General features: G+C 40.1%; 1 protein-coding gene across 1 annotated transcript in view; it reads left to right on the top strand.

Annotated features, from left to right (window-relative positions):
- The first annotated feature begins 10251 nt into the window (after positions 1-10251).
- stac (SH3 and cysteine rich domain) overlaps positions 10252-21332 on the top strand; it is a 38155-nt gene continuing 27074 nt past the window's right edge. Inside the window, 2 exon segments of the mRNA XM_069915687.1 lie at positions 10252-10567; positions 15381-15517. Coding sequence (XP_069771788.1) covers positions 10252-10567; positions 15381-15517 — 453 coding nt within the window.

Here is a 21332-nt window from a genome sequence, read left to right as displayed (position 1 = left end):
GGGCGTGACAGTAGGTGATTTTAATTTTCCACATATTGACTAGGACTTTCATACTGTAAAAGGTCTGGCTGGCTTAGAGTTGGTCAAATGTGTTCAGGGAAGTTTTTAAAATCCATATATCGAGGTGTCATTTGGAGAGAATGCAATACTGGGTCTCCTATTTGGAAACAAAACAGGACAGGTGACAGAAATATGTGTAGGGAAACACTTTGGGTCCAATAATCAATAATGACATTAGTTTCAAGTTAATTATGGTCCTCAGGTTGAGATTCTAAATTGGAGCAAGGGTAATTTAGAGGAAATTATCTAGAAAGTGTGGATCAGGACAGATTGTTTTCTGGCAAGGATGTGCTCACTAAGTGGAAGGCATTCAAAGGTGAAGTTTTGAGAGCACAGAGTTTGTACATGATTAAAGCCAAAGTTAACAGGCAGAGGGAACCTTGGTTTTCAAGGATCTGGTGAAGAATAAGAGAGAGGTGTATTGCAGGTATAGGCAACAAGACGCAAATGAGATACTTGAGGAGTATAAAAAATGCAAGAATAAATTAAGAAGAAAATCAGGAGGGCTAAAAGGGTGACATGGTTAGCATAGCAGTCAGCGCAATGCTGTTATCATGCCAGTGGCCAGGACCAGGGTTCAAATCCTACACTGTAAGGAGTGTGCATGTTCTCCCCATGCCTGTGTAGATTTCATCTGGGTGCTTCGGTTTCTTCCCACCATTCAAAACATACCAGGGGTTGTAGGTCAGTTGGGTGTAATTGGGTGGCATGGGCTCATGGTCCGAAAAGGCCTGTAATTGTGCTGTATGTCTAAATTTAAATTTCAATTAAAACAAAGATATGACAGAAAGGGTGAAAGAAAATCCTAAGGGCTTCTACAGGTATAATAAAAGCAAAAGGATAGTAATGGATAAAGTTGGGCCTCTTGAAGATCAGAGTGGTTGGCGATGTCTTGAGCCAGAAGAGATGGGGAAGATCTTAATGGGGTTTTTTTCATCAGTATTTACTCTGGAAAATGGTACATTGTCTCAGGAAGTAAGGCAAACAAGCACTGAGGTCCTGGAATCTATACAGATTAAAGAGGAGGAGGAGCTTTCTGATAAAGAAAATAAGGGCAGAAAAATCCCCAGGGCCTGACAAGGTATTCCCCTGAACCTTGAGAGAGGCTGGTGCAGAAATGGCAGGGGCCATGGCAGACATATTTAAAATGTCCTTAGCCATAGGTGAAGGGTCATGTTGTTCTATTGTTTAAAGGTAACCCAGAAAATTATGGGCTGGTGAGCCTGATGTTATTGGAAAGTGTTCTAAGCAATCAGATATATAAATATTTGCACAGTAAAGGACTGAATAAGGATATTGTATGGCCTTGTGTGCTGTAGATGGTGTTTATAGAGATTTTTAAGGAGATTACCAGGAAAGTTGATGAAAGAAAAGCTGTGGATGTTGTCTATATGGACTTTAGAAAGAACAAGGTCCCACATGGGAGGTTAGTCAGGAGGGTTTACTCACTTGGTATTCATGATCTGGTAGTAAACTGGATTCGACATTGTCTTTATGGGAGAAATCAGAGAGCGGTAGTGGATGATTGCGATTGCCTCTCAGACTAGAGATCTTTAACTGGTTGTGTGCCTCAGGGATCGGTGCTGGGTCCATTGTTGGATGTCATCTACAGTGCCCTCCATAATGTTTGGGACAAAGACAACTTTTTTCCTTTATTTGCCTCTGTGCTCCACAGGTTTAAATTTGTAATCAAACAATTCACCTATGATTAAAGTGGACATTCCAGATTTTATTCAGGTTATATGTACATTTTGGTTTAACTATGTTGAAATTACAGCAATTTTTATACATAGTCCCTTCATTTCAGGACACCATAATTTTTGTGAGCTTGCAATGGTATGTATGTATGTGTTTAGTTGCATATCCCTGCATACAATAACAGCTTGATGTATGTGATTCATAGACATCACCAGGTGCTGAGAATCATCATCTCTGGTGATGCTCTGCCAGGCCTCTACTGGAGCCATTTTCAGCTCCTGCTTGTTTCGGGGACTTGTTCCCTTAAGTTTTCTCTTCAGCATATGGAAGGCATGCTCATTTGGATTTAGATCGGGTGACTGACTCAGCCATTCAAGAATATTCCAGCTTTTATCTTTGAAAAATTCCTCTGTGGCTTTAGCAGTACATTTGAGATTATTGTCTTGCTGTAGGATGAAGAGCCATCCAATTAGTTTGGAGGCATTTGCTTGAACTTGAGTAGATAAAATGTTTCTATACACCTCTGTATTCATTTTGCTACTGCTATCAGCAGTTACATCATCAATGAGGGTAAGTGCTCCAGTACCTGTGGCAGCTATACATGCCCAGGCCATAACACCCCCACCTCCATGAGGTGGTATGCTTTGGATTTTGGGCATTTCCTTTACGCTTCCATGCTTTGCTATTGCCATCACTCTGATACAGGTTTAATCTTAGTCTCATATGTCCACAAGGCTGTTTCCAGAATTCGGCAGGCTCTTCTGAATACTTCTTGGCAAACTGTAATCTGGCCATCCTGTTTATGTAGCTAACTACTGGTTTGCATCTTGCTGTGTAGCCTCTGTATTTCTGTTCACGAACTATACTGCGGACAGTAGTCATTTGACATATCCACACATGCCTCCTGAAGAGTGTTTCTGATCTGTGGGACAGGCATTTGGGGGTTTTTCTTTATTATGATGAGTATTCCTCTGTCAACAGCAGTGGAGATCTTCCTTGGCCTTCCAGTCCCTTTGCAATTACTGAGCTCACCATTACGCTGTTTCTTCTTAATGATGTTCCAAACTGTTGATTTTGGTAATCATAAGGTTTGGGCGATGTCTCTTACTGTTTTATTCTTGTCTTTCAGCCACATAATGGATTATTAGATTTTCATTGGTAGAACTCCGGTTCTCATGTTGAAAAATGGCAACTACAAAGGTGATCAAAATCTTAGAAGCACACCTCGCACTGTTATACCTGCACCAGAGAAGCAATTAAACATATCCGAGTACTCACAAACACCTATGAAGTCAAATGTCCCAAACATCACGGTGCCCTGAAATGGGGGAACTATCATTAAAAAGTATTGTAATTTCTTGATGGTGAAACCAAAATGTATACAAATAACTTTCAATAAAATCTGGAATGTTCACTCTGATTATATGTGAATTATTTGATTACAAATTTAAGACAGTGGAGAACAGGGGCAAATAAAGGGAAAGTCGTGTCTTTGTCCCAAACACTATGGAGGGCACTGTATACCTGTGATCTGGATGATAATGTGGTAAATTAGAACAGCAAGTTTGTAGATGATTCAAAGATTGAAGCTGTAGTGGACAGTGAGGAAGGCTTTCAAAGCTTGAAGAGGGATCTCGACCAGTTGGAAAAATGGGTTGAAAAATGGCAGATGGAATTTAATGGATATAAATGTGAGATGTTGCCTTTTTAAAGGACAAATTAAGGTGGGATCTACACAGTAAATGGTAGGGGACTGAGGTAGTACAGAGGCATCTGGAAATATAGATACATAATTCCTTGAAAGTGGTGTCACAGGTAGATAGGGTCATAAACAGAGCTTTTGGCACATTAACCATAAATCAAAGTACTGTTTTAGAGTTGGGATCTTATGTTAAAGTTGTAGAAGACATTAGTGAGGCAAAATTTGGAGTATTGTGTGCATTTGTGGTCACCTAACTACAGGAAAGATATCAACGAGATAGAAGTAAAAACACAATGCTGGAGAAACTCAACAGGTCAAACAGTGTCCTTTATAATACAAAGATAAAAATACATAATCAATGTTTAAGGCTTGAGTCTTCATTAAGGTATGGAAAAATATTGGCAGGCATCCAAACAAAAAGGTAAGGGGGAGGCATGGGGAGAGAAGCAAGGTCCCAAAGCCAGGAGTAATAGGTGGAAAAGGGAGGGAAGGCACAGCAGCAAGCAGAAGGAAAAGGAATGGCTAGGTGAATAGAGAGCTGAGGGAAAGAAGACAGGGGGAAGGAAAGGGAGGGTGAAAGGAGAACGAGTGAGCAGAAGCCAGAGAAATCGATGTTAATGTCATCCAGCTGGAGAGTGAAAATCAAATGTTGTTCCCAGTTTACCAGTGGTCTTGGTGGGATAGTACATGTGACTATTGACAGACATCTGAGTATGGGAGTGGGACATAGAACTGAAATGGTTGACCACTGGAAGGTCCCTGTCACTGGTGCGGACAGAGTGAAGGTGCCCAGTGAAACAATCTTCCAGTCTGTACCCAGTCTCTCTGATGTAGAGGCCACAGAGGGAGGGAACAGAGTTTCATGGAAACATTAAACAGGTTAGGACTTTATTCAGTGGAGAGTAGAAGAATGAGGGGAGATTTGATGGAAGTATACAAAATGTTACTGTTTTATTCTTGTCTTTCAGCCACATAATGGATTATTTGATTTTCATTGGTAGAACTCTGGTTCTCATGTTGAAAAATGGCAACTATAAAGGTGATCAAAATCTTAGAAGCACACCTCGCTCTGTTATACCTGCACCAGAGAAGCAATTAAACATATCCGAGTATTGATAGAGTAAATGCAAATAGGCCTTTTCCTCTGAGCGTAGGTGAGATACATATTAGAGCACATGGGCTAAGGGAGAAAGGAGAAAAGTTTAAGGGGACATTAAGGGGAACTTCTTCACATAGACAGTAGTAGGAATGTGGAACTAGCTGCCAGCTGAAGTGGAGAATGCAGACTCAATTTTAACATTAAAAAAAAATTTGGGCAGGCACATGGATGGACAGGGTATCATGGGATATGGACTGAGTGCAAGCTGGTGGGATGAGGCAGAAGAATAGTTTAGCACAGATTATGAGCGCCTGTTTCTGTGCTGTAATGTTTTATGGTTCTATGGAAGGAACCTGGCTAGCTGAATATTATGTATAAAATTATTGAAGTCATCCATTTAGGTGAACATAACCGACAAGCAGTGTATATGGTAAATGGTGACAGATTTGACAGAGTTGCATTTTAAAGATTCTTTGAAGGATGTTGTGAAGGTGTAGCCAGCAACTAGGAAGGGAAAGGGTACATTAGGTTTCAATGGGAAAGCATTTGATCACAAAAATTAGGAAGTTTGATTGAAATCACATAAACTATGATTGAGTCTTTACTGTTTGGTGAGTACGTGTAATGATTTTCATTACAGTGAAGGGCTTTATTTAATTTGGTTTGTTAGTTGATGGTAATATTTTCTATGGAGTGGAGGTGCATGGATACTGTCCAAATATAGATCCATAAAAATAATCAGATTTTTTTGAATTTTTAATTGGTTGATAGGAAGGAATATATCAAATAAACAAGCTATTTAATTAAAAGGAAAACATAAACACTTGTATTGAGCATCTGTACTCACCAGTTGGCAGCAATGACCATGGAATGAAAGTCATTTATAGTTTCAGCATGGATGTTTCAGTTTGTCAAAATAAGCAGGGTTTGCTTTTTGACTTACTATATCTTTACTGTAAGAAGATTGATTAGCTTATGGCTTCTTTAACTAATCATGGAAACTGGTATCCCCCTGCAATAGTAAAAGGTTATTTAACTTCCAGCTCTGTAGATTTTATGTAATGACCATAGAACCTTAATTTTTTTGTTAGCCAGAGGAGGTTTTCTGAGTTGAATTAGCCTCCTTACCTTAGAAAGGATTTGCTATGGAGTGCAGACAGTTTCCAGATACGGCGAGTTTAACATATGAGCAGAAATTAATTTTACTGAATGTTAAAAAGAGAGGTTTCATCATACACTTTTGAAAATGTTTGACACATCAGACACAGGTAGAATGTTTCCCAGCTGAAGAAGTTACAAGAAGAGGGCATTGTTTCAGAATAAGTGATTCGTTGCTTAATTCTGGGACCAAAATAAATTTAGTCACGCAAAGAATGGTGAACCTCTGAATTCTCTACTTTAGATTGCAGCAGAGATTTGGTGCTGCCTTCTTTCAACAAAGGTAGATAGATATGTGGACAAATATGAAATTGAGGAATAAGGAAATGCTATTCGGTTGGATGATTAACCATGATCTTAATCAGTAATGGAGCAGGCTCAAAAGTGACAGATGGCATTCTCTGATACTTATCTTGTGCTCTTGTGGCATTTATTCCTGGAAGTATAGCCTGAATTCATTGAAGATTATAAGGACTTGAAAACATACTCTCAGAAAAAGTGGTTAGCCATTTTGAACAGCAATGAGAAATGACTTCTTTGCACAAAAGGATTGTAAGTCTTTAGAACTTTTTACTGCCATGAGCTGTGAATGCTTCATCATTAAGTATAATAATGGTTCAAGGATCACAGTGATAGGTCTTTGGATGTATTTGTTTACCTGAAAACAAAGCCAATAACTCTGCTTCCATTGCTGTACCTTGCTGCTCAGATTTGCAGATAGAACAAAGAACATAACAGCACAGTACAGGCCCTTTGGCCCTCGATGTTGTGCTGACTTATATATTCCTTCCAAAAAAAAGTACTAAATCCTCCTTACCCAATAACCCTCTATTTTTTTTTCAACCATGTGTCTGTCTAAGAGTCTCTTAAATGTTCCCAATGTTTCAGACTCCACCACCATCCCCAGCAAGGTATTCCAGACACCTACAACTTTCTGTGTTAAAACTTACCCCTGATGTCTTGCCTAAACCTTCCCTTAACTTTGTACATAAGTCCTCTGGTGTTCGCTAATCCTGCCCTGGGAAGCAGGTGCTGGCTATCCACCCTATCTATGCCTCTCATAATCTTGTAAACCTCTGTCAAGTCTCCTCTCATCCTTCTATGCTTCAAAGAGAAAAGTCCCATCTCTGCTAACCTTGCCTCGTTTCCCAATCCAGGCAACATCCTGGTAAATCTCCTCTCCATAGCTTCCACATTCTTCCTATAATGAAGTGACCAGAATGAACACAATACTCTAAGAGTGGTCTTAACAAAGATTTATAGAGTTACAACATGACCTCTCTACTCCTGAATTCAATTCCTCTATTAATGAATCCCAGCATCCCATAGGCCTTCTTAACTATCCTATCACCCTGTGTGACAACTTTGAGGGATATATTGATTTGAACCCCAAGGTTCCTCTGTTCATCCACAATCTTAAGTAACCGACATTAACCTTGTACTCAGCCTTCTGATTTGTCCTTCCAAAATGCATCACCTCACACTTATCTGGATTAAAATCTATTTGCCACTTTTCTGCCCAATTCTGCATCCTGTCTATATCCTCTTGTAAACTTTGACAACCTTCAGCTCCTTCCACAACTCCTCCAACCTTCGTATCATCCGCAGACTTACTGACCCATCTTTCCGCCTCTTCATCCAGGTCATTTATAAAAATCACAAAGAGCAGGCATCCCAGAGCAGATCCTTGCAGCACTCCACTGGTCACTGACCTCCAGGCAGAATAATTTCCTTCCACTACTACTCTCTCCTTTCTTCCTATAAGCCAAGGTTTCACTGATCCCATGCCTCATGACTTTCTGGATGAGTCTCTCATGGGGGACCTTGTCAAATGCCTTGCTAAAATCCATGTAGACCACTACCACCCTACCATCATCAATTGTTTTTTACCTCCTCAAAAAACTCAATTAGACTCGTGAGACACGACCTTCCCTTCACAAAGCCATGCTGACTATCCTTGAATAGACTGTACTTCTCCAAATGCTCATAGATCCATTTCTTAAGAATCCTCTCCATTAGTTTGCACACCACAGATGTTCAACTCACTGGTCTATAATTCCCAGGATTCTCCCCATTATCTTTTTTAAACAAGGGGACTACATTTGCCTTCTCCAATCCTCCAGCACATCCCCTGTGTCCAAAGAGGATTCAAAGATCATAGCTACTGCCCCAGCTACCTCTTCTCTCACTTCCCACAGCAGTCTAGGGTATTCCGCATCCAGTCCTGGGGACTTGTCAGTCTTGATGGTTTTAAGAAGATCCAATACTTCCACTTCTTTAATCTCCACATCGTCCAGCACAAAGGTCTGTTCAATGTTGACCTCACAGTGATCAAGGTCCTTTTGTCTTGTGAATACTGACACAAAGTATTCATTTTGGGCCTCCCCAACCTCCTCTGCCTTCCAGCACGTGTTGCCTCCTTTATCCTTTAGTGACCCCACCTTCATTCTTGCCATCCTTCTGCTCTTCACATATGCATAGAATGCCTTGGGGCTCTCCTTAATTCTATATGCCAAGGCCTTCTCATACCCCCTTCGAGCTCTCTTTAGTCCTCTCTTAAGCTCTTTTCTTGCTCCCATGAAGATGAGCCCTTCCTGTTTCCTGCTTCCTATATCTGATGTATCTTTTCTTCTTCCTCTTCACTACTAGCCTGACCTGTTTTATCAGCCATGGTTCCATTTTCCTACCATCTTTTCCTTGTTCTAGTGGGACAAACCTATCTTGAACCCTCCACAAGGGGTCCCTAAATTTCCTCCACATTAATTCTGTTCTCTCACCCTTAAACAGCTGTTTCCAATTTATTCTCACTATTTCCTGCCTCATCCCTTCATAATTAGCCCTTCCCCAGCTAAGCACTTTTCCAGTTTGGCTGTTTTTATCCTTTTCCATAGCTATGTAGAAGCTAATAGAGTTTTGGTCACTCTCACCAAAATGCTCCTCCTCTGAGAAGTCCGCCACCTGGCCAGGTTCATTCCCCAGAACCAGATCCAGTAGGGCCTCTCCTCTAGTTGGCCATACTGTGACAGGAATCCTTCTTGTACACATCTGACAAATACAGCCCCATCTATTCCTCTTGCAGTCAGTAGGAGCCAGTCAATATGAGAGAAGTTGAAATCACCCAGAACTACAACCCAGTATTTCCCTGACCATTCAAAAATCTGCCTACTTATCTGGTCCTCGGTATCCTGAGGGCTATTTGGGGGCCTATCGATGGCTCCCAGCACAGTGATAACTCCCTTCCTGTTTCTGGCTTCCACCCACACTGACTCACCTGTTCCTTTTGACCATTTTTTCCCCATCAGATGAATATATTTAATATTGTGATCAAAGTGTCTTGATTTATTTGAAAGGTATTTATATTTAAAACCAAACTGAAATACAATAAACACTCAGCAGGCCAAGGAGCATAAATGGAAAGACATACATGGAATCAGAGTTAGACAGGACAAAGTCCTTCATCCCAACCCATCCATGCTAACCAAGATGCCTATCTGAGCTAGACCAATTTGCCCCATCTCCCTCAAAACCCTTTCCTACCCATATGCCTGTCCATGTCTTTTAAACATTGCAATTGTACATGCCTCTGCCATTTTCTTTGGCAACTCATTCTACCTACCCACCATCTGTGTGAGTAAGTTACCCTGCAGGTCCCCTTTCACTTTAAACTTATGCACTGTAGATTTAGACTTTTCTGGGAAAAAGACTGTAACCATTCCTCAATGATTTTAGAGTCACCTCTCAGCACACATTGCTCAGATTACCTTCTCAGCTTCCTTTGTTTCTTTGTTGTTTCCAGAATACTGAAAAAAAATTGGTACAAGTTGGTCTCAGTTTGTGGAACTGTTCAGTGTTGGTTGTTCCTTAACATCGACTTGTGACTACCAGTGGATGTTTGTGAGCACCAGATCATGTTAGAAACAGACTTTAAAATAATGTTCTTAACCACTTCAAAGTACATGCTTATTTGATGTTTTGATATAGAATCGTCAGTAAGTTATCAAATTCTGGAAGGCACTACAAGTATTCACAGGCCAGTGTAATATCACAGCAAGCAGAACCACTGCCTCATGGCTCCAATGATCTGGATTTAATCCTGACCTCTGGTATTGTCATGTTTTTCCTATGACTGTGTGAGTTCCTTTGGGGCCTCCAGTTTCCTCATCCATCCCAAGATCATGTGGGCTGGTTATTGTGTATATCATGAAGAGGTAGAATGCGGTACAAATAAAATGATATTAGGGTAGGATTGGTGTTAATGGGTGCTTGCCGTCACAGATGTGATAGGCTGAATGGCCTGTTTCTCTGTTGTCTGACTAAGTAACGAGGAAATTGCTGCAATTGTTTTAAGCAATGCATTTGTTGGTTTTTTACTCTTCTCTTTAATAACACCATTGTGAATTGAACATGTATTGAAAAAGCAGAAATTTGATCTCTGCAGTGTTTGCCAAGGATACTGTTACAAGATCAACCCAGATGAAGTAACCCAACCTTGATATCAGTCATGAAGCTGGATCTCTGGGACTCAACATAAGACATGTCTCTAATCTGCTTCAACACCATTTCCATTCAATTGCAGCTGCAGAAGCTAAAGCGTTCCTTATCATTTAAGACAAAAGGTCTGAGGAGCAAAAGTGCAGAGAATTTCTTCCTGCGGACAAGCAGTGAAACAAAACTGCAGGTGGAGCTATTGCCCGGAATCAGTTCCAGCACTGGACAGCTCCCAGTTTCGGAAAGTCAACCATCATCCCCAATCAAAATCCAGAGACAGTTTGAGAACAGGACACACTCCTTCCTGGAATATATTTTCAAGAAACCAACCTTCTGTGATACCTGCAACCACATGATTGTTGGTAAGCACTTCTTTCTTATTTATTAACAGTGATAATCTTTCTCAGAATAAGAGTTTTATCTCTGAATAATTGCAGTTAACAAAGACAAAATCCACTGAGTATAACAATTTCAACAGTCAATGGAAACATTCAGTGCAATTGCGGAAAGTCCTCTGTGCTTCCAGGCACATCAAACCAATGATTCAAAACACACTGAAAATTGTAGCCACCTCTACCACTTCCTCTGGCAGCTTCTTCCATATATTCAGAAGAAAAGTACCCTTCAGAGTACCTTATAAATTCACGTTAAATTCTTGGCTTCTAGTTTTAGACTCCCTAGCCTAGGTTTAAGACTGATTATTTACCTTACCTATGTCTTATGATTCTATACACTCTCTCAGCCTTCTGCGATAAGGGAGAAAAGTCCAGCCTCTCCTTACAGCTCAAACCCACTAGTCCTGGTAATATTCTACTGTATCTTATCTGCAACATTTTGCAGCAATAACATCTTTCCATTAGTTGAGTGACCAGAACTATGCACAATACTCCAGGTGTGGTCTCACCATTGTCTTGTACTATCATAACATGACATCCCCGTTTCTGCCCTCAATGCCTGACTGATGAAGGCAGGCATGCTGAATGCCTTCTTTGTCACTTTGTCTACTTGCGTTGCCATTTTCATGTAACTATGTACATGTCTTACCAGATATCTGTGGTTCACAGAGTTCTCCAGGGTCCTACTGTTTACTTTGTAAGTCCTGCCCTGGTTTAACTTCACAAAGTGCAATACCAAACACTTAGCCAAGCTTAATTTCATCTTGTATTCCATGACACTTTTTCATTTTAATCTCAGATAACCTTTTTCACTGTTCACTGCTGCACAATTTTAGTGTCATCACAAACCTACTAGGCTAATTATATTGTCATTCATTTCATTAATTCAGATGACAAGCAACAGTGGACACACAATAGTGGTTATGTGTTGCATTCCCATGAAAACTATTTCCGAAAATAAATACATGAATATATATTTAGATTCATCTGAAAGTTAATTACATTTGTCTATTATTTATTCCTTTGTTGATTAGGATTATAAATATAAACTTTGGTTCTCTGAGCTTCGACTACTTTGCATTCGATTTCTCCAAACTTTTTCTATGAAAGTGTAGGGACAGTGCATGGACAAATAAACTTACACATTTGAAAATACTTTTCTTACTGTCGGTCCCAAAGGTGCCTTCATCTGGAACCTTTTGAGAGAGACATTTCCTGACTCTGCGTTCATTGACATGAAAATGTATATTGTGATTTTGCTCTTTAATTGCTTAGTTATAATTCTGAGATTATATTCCTTGTTCTTCAATTTCCTCACAGAACAAGTAGTTTCTTGTATCTACTCTAACAATTCCTTTCAATATGTATAGTGTCCTTATCAAACTGATGATAAGGATTCCTGAGATGTGCATCAGATTCTGATGGGATTTGACTGTGACAGTGACATTATCTTCTGTGTTCCATACCCCATAAGATAATTTGAAATAACTATAAATATTAATTTTTCTTATCTGGCTAATTCCTACATGTAATTTATCTTGGATCACAAGTCACATTTCTCCTTCACAGTCACATTTTCTCATTATCCTTTTATATTCAATGTTTTTCTTTGACCTTCTTAGCCCATTTAAATATGTCAAATATTATTGGTACACCATCTATGTTTAGTCTCACTGATGTAGATGAGGTCAGACTGAGTACACTAAATGCAGTAAATTAGGTTGGCGAGATGGATGCAAACTCTGGAAGGTCTATTTATAGCCTAGGATAGGGATGGAAGGGAAGTGTAGGGACAAATATTGTACTTTCTATAATGAAAACATAAAGGAAAGTGCCTGATGACTTCTACAAGATAAGATTTCATGGAGTTGGAGGTAATGCATTAGTACGGATAGAGGATTGGTTATCCAATAGAAGGAAGAGAGTTGGGATAAATGGATGTTTCTCTGGTAGGCAATCAGTGGTAAGTGCTACACTGCAAGTGTCAGTATTGGGCCCTCAACTGTTCACAATGTACATAAATTATCTGATGGAGGGAACTGCGTGCAGTATATCTAAGTTTGAAAAAGCAAATTGTGTAGACATCTGTAGAGAGATATAAATAGATTAAATGAGTGGCAAAGATCTGACAGGTGGAGGACAATGTTGGTAAATATGAGAACATCTGCCTTGGAAGGAAATTTAGTAAATCAAACTATTATTTCAATTGTGAAAATTTGCCACATGCTGCTGTGCAGAGATATTTGGGTGGGCTAGCAAAAGTTATTCTGCTGGTGCAGCAGGCAATCAAGAAGTCAAATGGGATGTTGGCCTTCATTGCAAGAGAGATTGAACTTAAGAGCAGGGAGGTTCTCCTGCAACTGAACAGGCAACTGGTGTGACCACACCTGGAGTACTGTGTGCAGTTCAGATCTTCTTACTTGAGGAAGGATACAATGAGTTGGAAGGTGGTGCAGAGGAGGTTCACCAGGTTGATTTCAGAAATAACTTCTGAGAGATTATTGGAGGTATAGATGGAGTTGATGGCCATTTCTCCAGAGTAAAAAAATGTCAAATACTAAAGTGCATGCATTTAAGGTTTGGGGGGGGCGGGGGTATGCAGGGTACTTAAAAGGAAATGTGTACGATGAATCTTTTATACAGTAGCAGATACCTGGAACTGGCTGCCAGATATACAGTATTAATAGTATTTAGGAGGCTGCTAGCTAGACACGTGAATCTTGAGAAAATAGAGGAATATGTGTCATATGCAAGCGGCAGAGATTTAGTTTAATTTGGCATCATGTTCAATGCAGACATGTGGATGAAAGCCCTATTCCTGTGCAGTGTCTATCCCTTTATTCAGCTGAGCCACTCATTCTCTCGTGGTGTCTCTCACTCTCACCAATTTACTCTAAGTTTTCCAACAGAGAGAAACTATTTGGGGGCAAGAAACACTGGTGTATTCCTCACTACCTGCTTGGCACCCTTCCTCGACCTAATGCTCACTCATGCCTTTTCCCATTGTTATTCACGAAGCAGTGGAGTGACCAACATTTTAAGAATGTGCTGTTTCATCTTCGCGCATGCACCAGAGTGTCACTGGTCAGTGCTCAAGCTGGCTAAATGGCAGGCAGCTCCTGCAGTCATAGGAATTACAGGCAATACAGCAGGCAGAACTGATCTTAACTTTAACTTAAAAAAACTCCTTGAAATGTCATTCAATCTGTTTCCATACTTGATAAGAACTATTTCCTTTTCTTTAGTTATAAAAGCATTATAATATTGAGAACTTGATACTGACAAACATCTATGCTGATTGAGTGAGTAATGACAGCTGACTCCCGATGCTCAACTATTAGTGTGATTGGGATGTCTGTACTTTATGCTAGAATCTGTATGAATTCGGAGCAGGAGAAGGCTATCTTCCCTATTGATCTTGGATAACTGTTCAACGATCCTGATTGATTAACTATCTCTGCATTTTCTGGCATGATCCTCATATTCCTTGATTCCTTCAATGTCCAGAAATGTATTGATCTATATTGAATTAACTCAATGACTAAGGCTTGACAGCCCTTCCAGAGAATAAACCCTTCCAGACAAGAAAATATGAAGACCTTGGTGAGTTTAAAGGGAGTTTGGGAAAGGCGTTCCAGCTGAATTTAAATGGAATTCATAAAACAGGGAGTTGTGTGAGTTTAAAGGAAATGTGGGCAATGTGATCGATCCAGAACAACTGATACAACATCATGAGGATTTACAATCAATCAGAAAGCAGATCATCAGAGCTATATTTCAATCTGTTTTGTGCACATAAAATGGATGACCTCTCATTTTTGAACTTTACATTCTTCAAGGAAAGAGTAAAAAGCAGGCAGGTGACTGAATTAAAAGGCTGGGAAGGGAAGAGTGGGCAGGGGGAGGAACACACCCTTTGTTTGTTGGTCTGTGCTCCTCGTCCTATTTCCTTCCTTCTCCATAGCCTTTTAATTCAGCACTTGCCTGCTTTTCACTCATTCGTTGAAAAAGGATTCAGGCCTGAAACATGGATTATCTTCACCTCCTATGGACGCTGCGAGACCTGTTGTGTTCCTCCAGTATTCCTGTGTTTTTACTATGATTAATCTAAGATATTTAGATGTATAACTTTTTACATGCAAGGTTATCAGGCCACAGAATGTAGTTTAGAATTAGTTATTGTATCAGGGACTATATCAACAGCTCAATGAAAGGAAAAAGGGTCTAAATTATGTGGAAGTATGGGCACATGGGCATAGGATGAGTAATCACACTGAGGCTAAACACAAAACAAGACTTGTCTTCTCCTGCATTTTTGCTCTTTTTAATTCTAAATTAAATTTAAACGTAGACATACAGCCCGGTAACAGGCCATTTTAGCCATGCCGCCCAATTTACACCCAATTAACCTATACCCCCAGTACATTTCAAATGCTGGGAGGAAACCAGAGACCCCATGGAAAACCCACGCAGACATGGGGAGAATGTACAAACTCCTTACAGACAGCACGGGATTCAAACCCGGGTGCCAATCGCTGGCACTTTAATAGCGTTGCACTAACCGCTACGCCCACCATCCTGCCCCATTGTCGGGGTTAAAAGTTGGTTTTAATATGACTGGAAATTTCAAATCAAAGAGAAAATGACCACATGCAGCAAAAATCAAACTTTGCTTGGTTCCAAGAAACTTGATTAGTATCTGTATCAAATGGTCTGAAAGAGTTGAGGATAAGGTCAATATTATAAAGAAAATGTACTCTGTTCATATTGCTACATATAGGAAAACATTGACTTGTAATGCATATGCATTTAACAGGCACCAACGCCAAACTTGGTCTGCGCTGTAAAGCTTGTAAAATGAGCATCCATCACAAATGCATTGACGGTGTTGAACAGCAGCGATGCATGGGCAAACTGGTAAGCAGCTCTGTGTAGTAGAACAGTTACCATAGCAACTGAGCCAAGACTACACTCATAGATCATCCTTGGAGAACTGATTTCACTTTGAAGAATTTAAAATTTGCAAAGATATTTCATCATGCAATAATCTTTAAAAATTAATTATTCTTATGGAGCATAATGGTAAATATATAAAAATGATGTGTATATTCTGTTTGTCAAGGCAGTTTAGTTTTTTATCTAAAATTAAACTAAGATGTTGCTGAAATAACTACTGCATTATGAAAATAGTTGCCTAAAGAATATGGGAAAAAGCTGCCAGGATGTGATGGGAGTTTTAAGATTGCTCATCTTGATGGACTTTAAGGAAGAATTGAGTAAATTTCTTCTGGGAGTATTTAATACAAATAAAAAGATTGATCTTTTGGCAAAAAGAGTTATTGAGCCTGCAATATCCAAACAGGCCTTTTAATCCACCACATTCATGCTGATCGTTGCATCCATCTATATTAGCCATATTTACCCACATTTGCACCTATGTCTTGGTGATTCAAGTGCTTATTCCAGATGTCTCTGAAATGTTCAGAGAGTATCTGGCTCGATCATCTCTTCAGGAAGTGTACTCTAGATTCTTATGGGGAAAAATCCTCCCATGATCTCCTCTAACCTCTTATCTGTCACACTCAGTGATCCCATAAAAAAAAACAATTCTTACTATATACCCTATCTATCCCACTAGTCATTTGTTTACCTCCATCAGGTCACACCTTGGCCTCCTCTGCTCCAGGGAAAACAACCCCCTCCATTAAAATGCTTCACATCCAGGCAACATACTGATGAATCTCCTCTGCACTCTTTCCAGAAAATTCATATCCGTCTGATTAGGTGGCAGGATTAGCGTGCTACAAGTGTGATGCTATTACAGCACCAGTTTCCTGGGTTGGAATTTGGCACTGTCTAAGGAGTTTGTATATTCTCCCTGTGTCCTGCATGGGTTTTCCCTCGGTGCTCTGGTTTTCTCCCACCCACCTAAATGTACAGGTTTGTCAGTTAATTGGGTGTAATTGGATGGCATGGGTCTCAATGGCTGGAATCAGCTTCTTATGTGTTGTAAATCAAATTTTTTAAAGAGAAATTGGAGTGATCAGAAATGTACATAATACTCCAGATGTGCCTAATCAATATTTTATAAAGGTTTAACATTATGTCGCTGCCACAAGGTGGGCTGCAACAAGGTGAGCAACCCATGTGTCCTCTTCACCACCTTTTCAAAGATTTATGGTTTGTACCCCAAGATCCGTTGGATCATCAACACTCGCTCGTGCCCTCACATTTACTGCACATGTGCTACCTTGTTTGCTCTCCCAAAATGCATCATCTCACACTGTTGGGATTGAATTCTACCTAGCGTGGCTATATCCAAGTTTGTATCCTTATCACACCTCAGATAACTCTCCTTCCTATCTACTTATCCACTAATTTTTGCTCTGAAAGTTTGCAATAAAGCTCTGATCCTTATGGACACAACTCATCACAGATTCAATTGCCACCACCCCTTGTCTCCTGCAACCAATCCAGTTTTGGATCAGTTTTACCACCTTGTCCTGGATTTCAGGAGCTCCAACCTCTTGGATCAACTTGCCATGTGAGAATTTGACCAAGGCCCATGTAGACAATATTTTTCATAGTGCACAAATAAGAACACTTAGCTATCTCCTAAAAATATCACATTTTAAGACAGAATTATGTACAGACAAAGCCATGCTGACTGTCCCTGCCTTTCCAAGAGTAGATGGATCCTTTACCTCGGATTCCTTTTCCAGTAATTTCCCTGCCACTGCTACCTTTTTTTAAACAAAGAAGCAGATTGGTAAGTTTATTGTCATCTGATTGTACGAGTATAACCTGACAAAACAATGTTCTCCCTTCCTCGAGGCAAAATAAAGCAGATACACAACCAGATATATTACACTTATAGACAAACAATACACATGCAGAACATGTACTTCATCTATACAAATTTTAAAAAAAATTGTTCATGAATATGAGAGTCGTGGATGGTTAGTGTGAGCAGTTCCTTTGATCGTTCAGCATTCTCACTGACCATGGGAAGAAGCAGTTCCTCAGCCTGGTGGTGCTGGCTCTGATACTCCTGTATCTCTTCTCTGATGGGAGTAACTAAAAGATGCTGTGTGCAGGGTGGAAGGGGTCCTCAATGATTTTGTGTGCCCTCTTCAGACAACTATCTCAGTAGATCACGTCGATGGGGGAGAGAGGGAGGGAGACTCCACTGATTCTCTCTGTCACTCTTATGGTCGTGTGGATTGACCTCTGATCCATTTCTCTCCAGCAACTGGACTACATTGTGCAGCTGGCCAGGACGCTCTCGATAGAGCTCCAATAGAAGGTTGTAGCCTTTCCTCCTTCAGTCTTCCCAGGAAGTGAATTCGCTGTTGCATTTCCCTGACAAGTGAGGAGATGTTAAGTGTCCATGAAAGGCCACTAGTTAAGTGAACTCTAAGGAACTTTGAACTCTCCACTCTCTACTATAGAGTTGCTGATGTGTAGTGGAGGTTGGTCATTCCTAGCCCTCCTGAAGTCCAAAATGATCTCCTTTGTCTTGTCCACAATTGAGACTCAGGTTATTGCTCTCGTAACATTTCACGAGATTTTCCACTTCTTCTCTGTAGTCCAACTCATCATTGTTGGTGATAAGGCCAACTACTGTTGTGTCATCTGCAAACTTGGTGCCACCATTGGAGCTGGATCTGGTGATGCAGTCATGGGTCCATTGAGGGTACAGGAGTGGGCTGAGCTTGTGCCAGTTCTCAGCATGACGAGAATCTCCAATGATCTGGCTAATGAAGATGCAAAAATCTTTGACAGGGCCCCAGCTATCTACTTCCTTGTCTCTTTGGTTAAACTGCAGAGTCATATAGTGTGGAAACAGGGCCTTCAGCCTAACTATCACATGCTGACTAAAATGTCTTCCCATCTGCTCATACCCTTCTAAACCTAACCTATCCTATCGTAACAAGAGAAAGGTGGCTTCAGACTGAAGGTAGGAATCATTGGAGATTAATGATATAATTGGCAATCCAAGTTTTTAACTTGCATACCTACACAAGATAATTAGATTTTTTTTAGAGTATCTAATTAAATTAGTTTCAATTTAATTAAACTGTAGTTAATAATCTTTTACCTGAGAGCTTGGTATTACATGCTATATGATTGGTATGACAATGGGAGCTGATCTTGTTATAGAAGTAACTTGAATGAAATATTCATTCTACTCGGATTCTGTCAAAGGACGAGCAACATTCTTTCCAGGTGCGAAGGTCCCTCTAAAATGAAGATATCTTTAATCCTCTCCTGAGGTTTGAAATTGGGATTCCTCATTTAGTCTCTATGCTCCCAACATTCAAAGAGAAATATAGCTCAGAAACAGTCTCTTCAGCCCACTCGTTCACTGCTTGCAATCAACCATCAATTTCAATAATATGACATTAATCCCATTTTCTTTTTCTCATGTTCTTATCAACTCCCAGACTCCCATCAGTACCAGAGCACCACAGGCTATGTTGTTAGCTTCCTGCCCTACACACATCACACCTACAACTGTGTGGCTCAGTACAACAATAGCACCATCTAAAAATTTGCTGATTATACCACATTGGTGGGTTGGATAAAGAAAGATAATAAGTTAGCATTCAGGAGGGAGATTGACAATTTTGCTGAATGGTGCACCAACAACAACCTTGCACTCAATGTCACCAAAACTAAGGAGCTGATTGTTGACTTCAGAGGTCTACGTTCCAGTGATCATTGGAGAATTAGAGGTGGAGAGGGTGAACAAATTTAAGTTCTTGGGAGTCACTATCTTGGACGATCTTTCCTGGACCCAACACACTTAATGGCATTGTGAAGAAAGCATGTCAGTGTCTCGATTTCCTCAGGAGTTTGCAAAAGTTTGGTATGGCATCGAAAACCTTGGCAAATTTTGACAGATGTGTGGTGGAAAGTGTGCTGTCCAGCTGCATCATGGCCTTGTATAGAGTTACAAATACCCCTGTTCGTAAAGCCCTGCAAAAGGTAGTGGACACAGCCTAAGACATCATAGGCAAAACCCTCTCCAGCATCGAGAACATCTACCGGGAATGCTGCTGTTGGAGAGCAGTAGCAGTCATCAAGGATCCACACCACACAGCACATGCTCTGTTCTTACTGCTGCCATCAAGAAGGAGGTATAGATGCCACAAGACTCACACCACCAGGTTCAGGAACAGCTGCTACCCCTTCACCATCAGACTCCTCAACAAACTCAATCACGGATTCATTTAAGGACTCCTGTGCACTTTAATGATTTTTAAAATTCTCTCTGTATTGATTTTTTTAATTCTCTCAGTTTGCTTACATTTGTCATCTGCTTACAGTTCTTTATTTGTTTGCATGTATATGCCGTGCACAGACTTTTTGCACTCCAAATTCTGCCTCGCCCGTAGGAAAAAGAATCTCAAGGTTGTATGTGATATCATGTATGTACTCTGACAGTAAATCTGAAATCTGATTCTCTCAGTCACCAGAAACTAGTGGCAATTTATAGCAAACAAATAACCTGCCAACTTTGGGTGCTTTGGGATTTGGGAAGAAATTGAAGCACCTGGAGAAAACATGCACATCATTGAGACGACATGCCAACTTCACAAAGCACTTCAGGATTAACTCTTTTTTTTCTGGCAATTGTGAGGCAACAGTTCTACTCCCTGCACTACTGTGCCTCCCCTTAATTAGCAGAGTAAGAAATGGCCACAGGTCTTTGCTTGATATCCAGACATTTACAACATCAAGTTCGGCTGAAGGTAAGATAAGATTTGCCTCACATGAACCCAATAGACAACAAGCCTCCCAAACAGTGTACCCTTTAGAAGATGCTCGGGTTTCTGCACCAAGCAAATGGAGCAGTTCCCTGTAGGGATTGGAGAAAGAGTGTGAAAAAAGGATATGGTTGAGAGGAGAGTGAAGAATGCACGTAGGTGAGATTGGATTGGATGTGAATTGCATGAGCAATATCGTATTTCCTTGCATTGACACTTGGAAGCTGATCATTAAATTTTTAATCAAAGAGCCAAAAATTGGATTTTGTAAATAAAAGGCAGCTGGCAAGTGGTCATTGAAATAGGATGCCAAGTAACTGCATTGCACTGGAGTAAAATGTTCACCATTTCAATAGTTTGAAATACAAAACCAAGTGTCGACTTGATGAATGTTTTATGTTTAAAAATGAATCATCAGGCTTCCATGTGCATTGTGGAAGCCTGAATTAGGAAAGCATATTAATCAAGTGAATATACTTGCTGTTCATCTCTGTGCCACATTAAAAGCTGCTTACAAATATGCAGGAACACTCCAATATAAGATATCATGAGTTTGTCGTTTATCTTTCTGTAGCTAATTTGTCCTTAAGATTTATAACATCATAAATGCTGGATTAGTGGGTAATTATGAGATAAAATAGGTTTATACTGAAGATCTATTATGGCAATATAATTTATTGGATATTTATATTACCTCCGTATTTTATATTTGTGCAATACTGTTTCTATTTTTGTTAAATCATCACAGAGTTAATAATGAATAGCTTTTCATTCGGCTGGTAGTAGAAGTCCAGTGAAGAATACTTTGGGGAATTTATTATGCTGACCATTTAAGAGGGGCCTGATTGTTTACTATTCTCACTTGGTGTCAGTGTCACAGCAGGTACTGCCTCAGCTCCAGAAAGCTGAATTTGTTCTTAAACTCCAGTGTTGTATGTGTGGAGTTCGTACACAAATAC

The sequence above is a fragment of the Narcine bancroftii genome, chromosome 2 (assembly GCF_036971445.1).
Source record: "Narcine bancroftii isolate sNarBan1 chromosome 2, sNarBan1.hap1, whole genome shotgun sequence".
Classification (NCBI taxonomy): domain Eukaryota; kingdom Metazoa; phylum Chordata; class Chondrichthyes; order Torpediniformes; family Narcinidae; genus Narcine; species Narcine bancroftii.
Note: the sequence above shows the minus strand (reverse complement) of the source record. Positions and strands in the feature narration are given on the sequence as shown.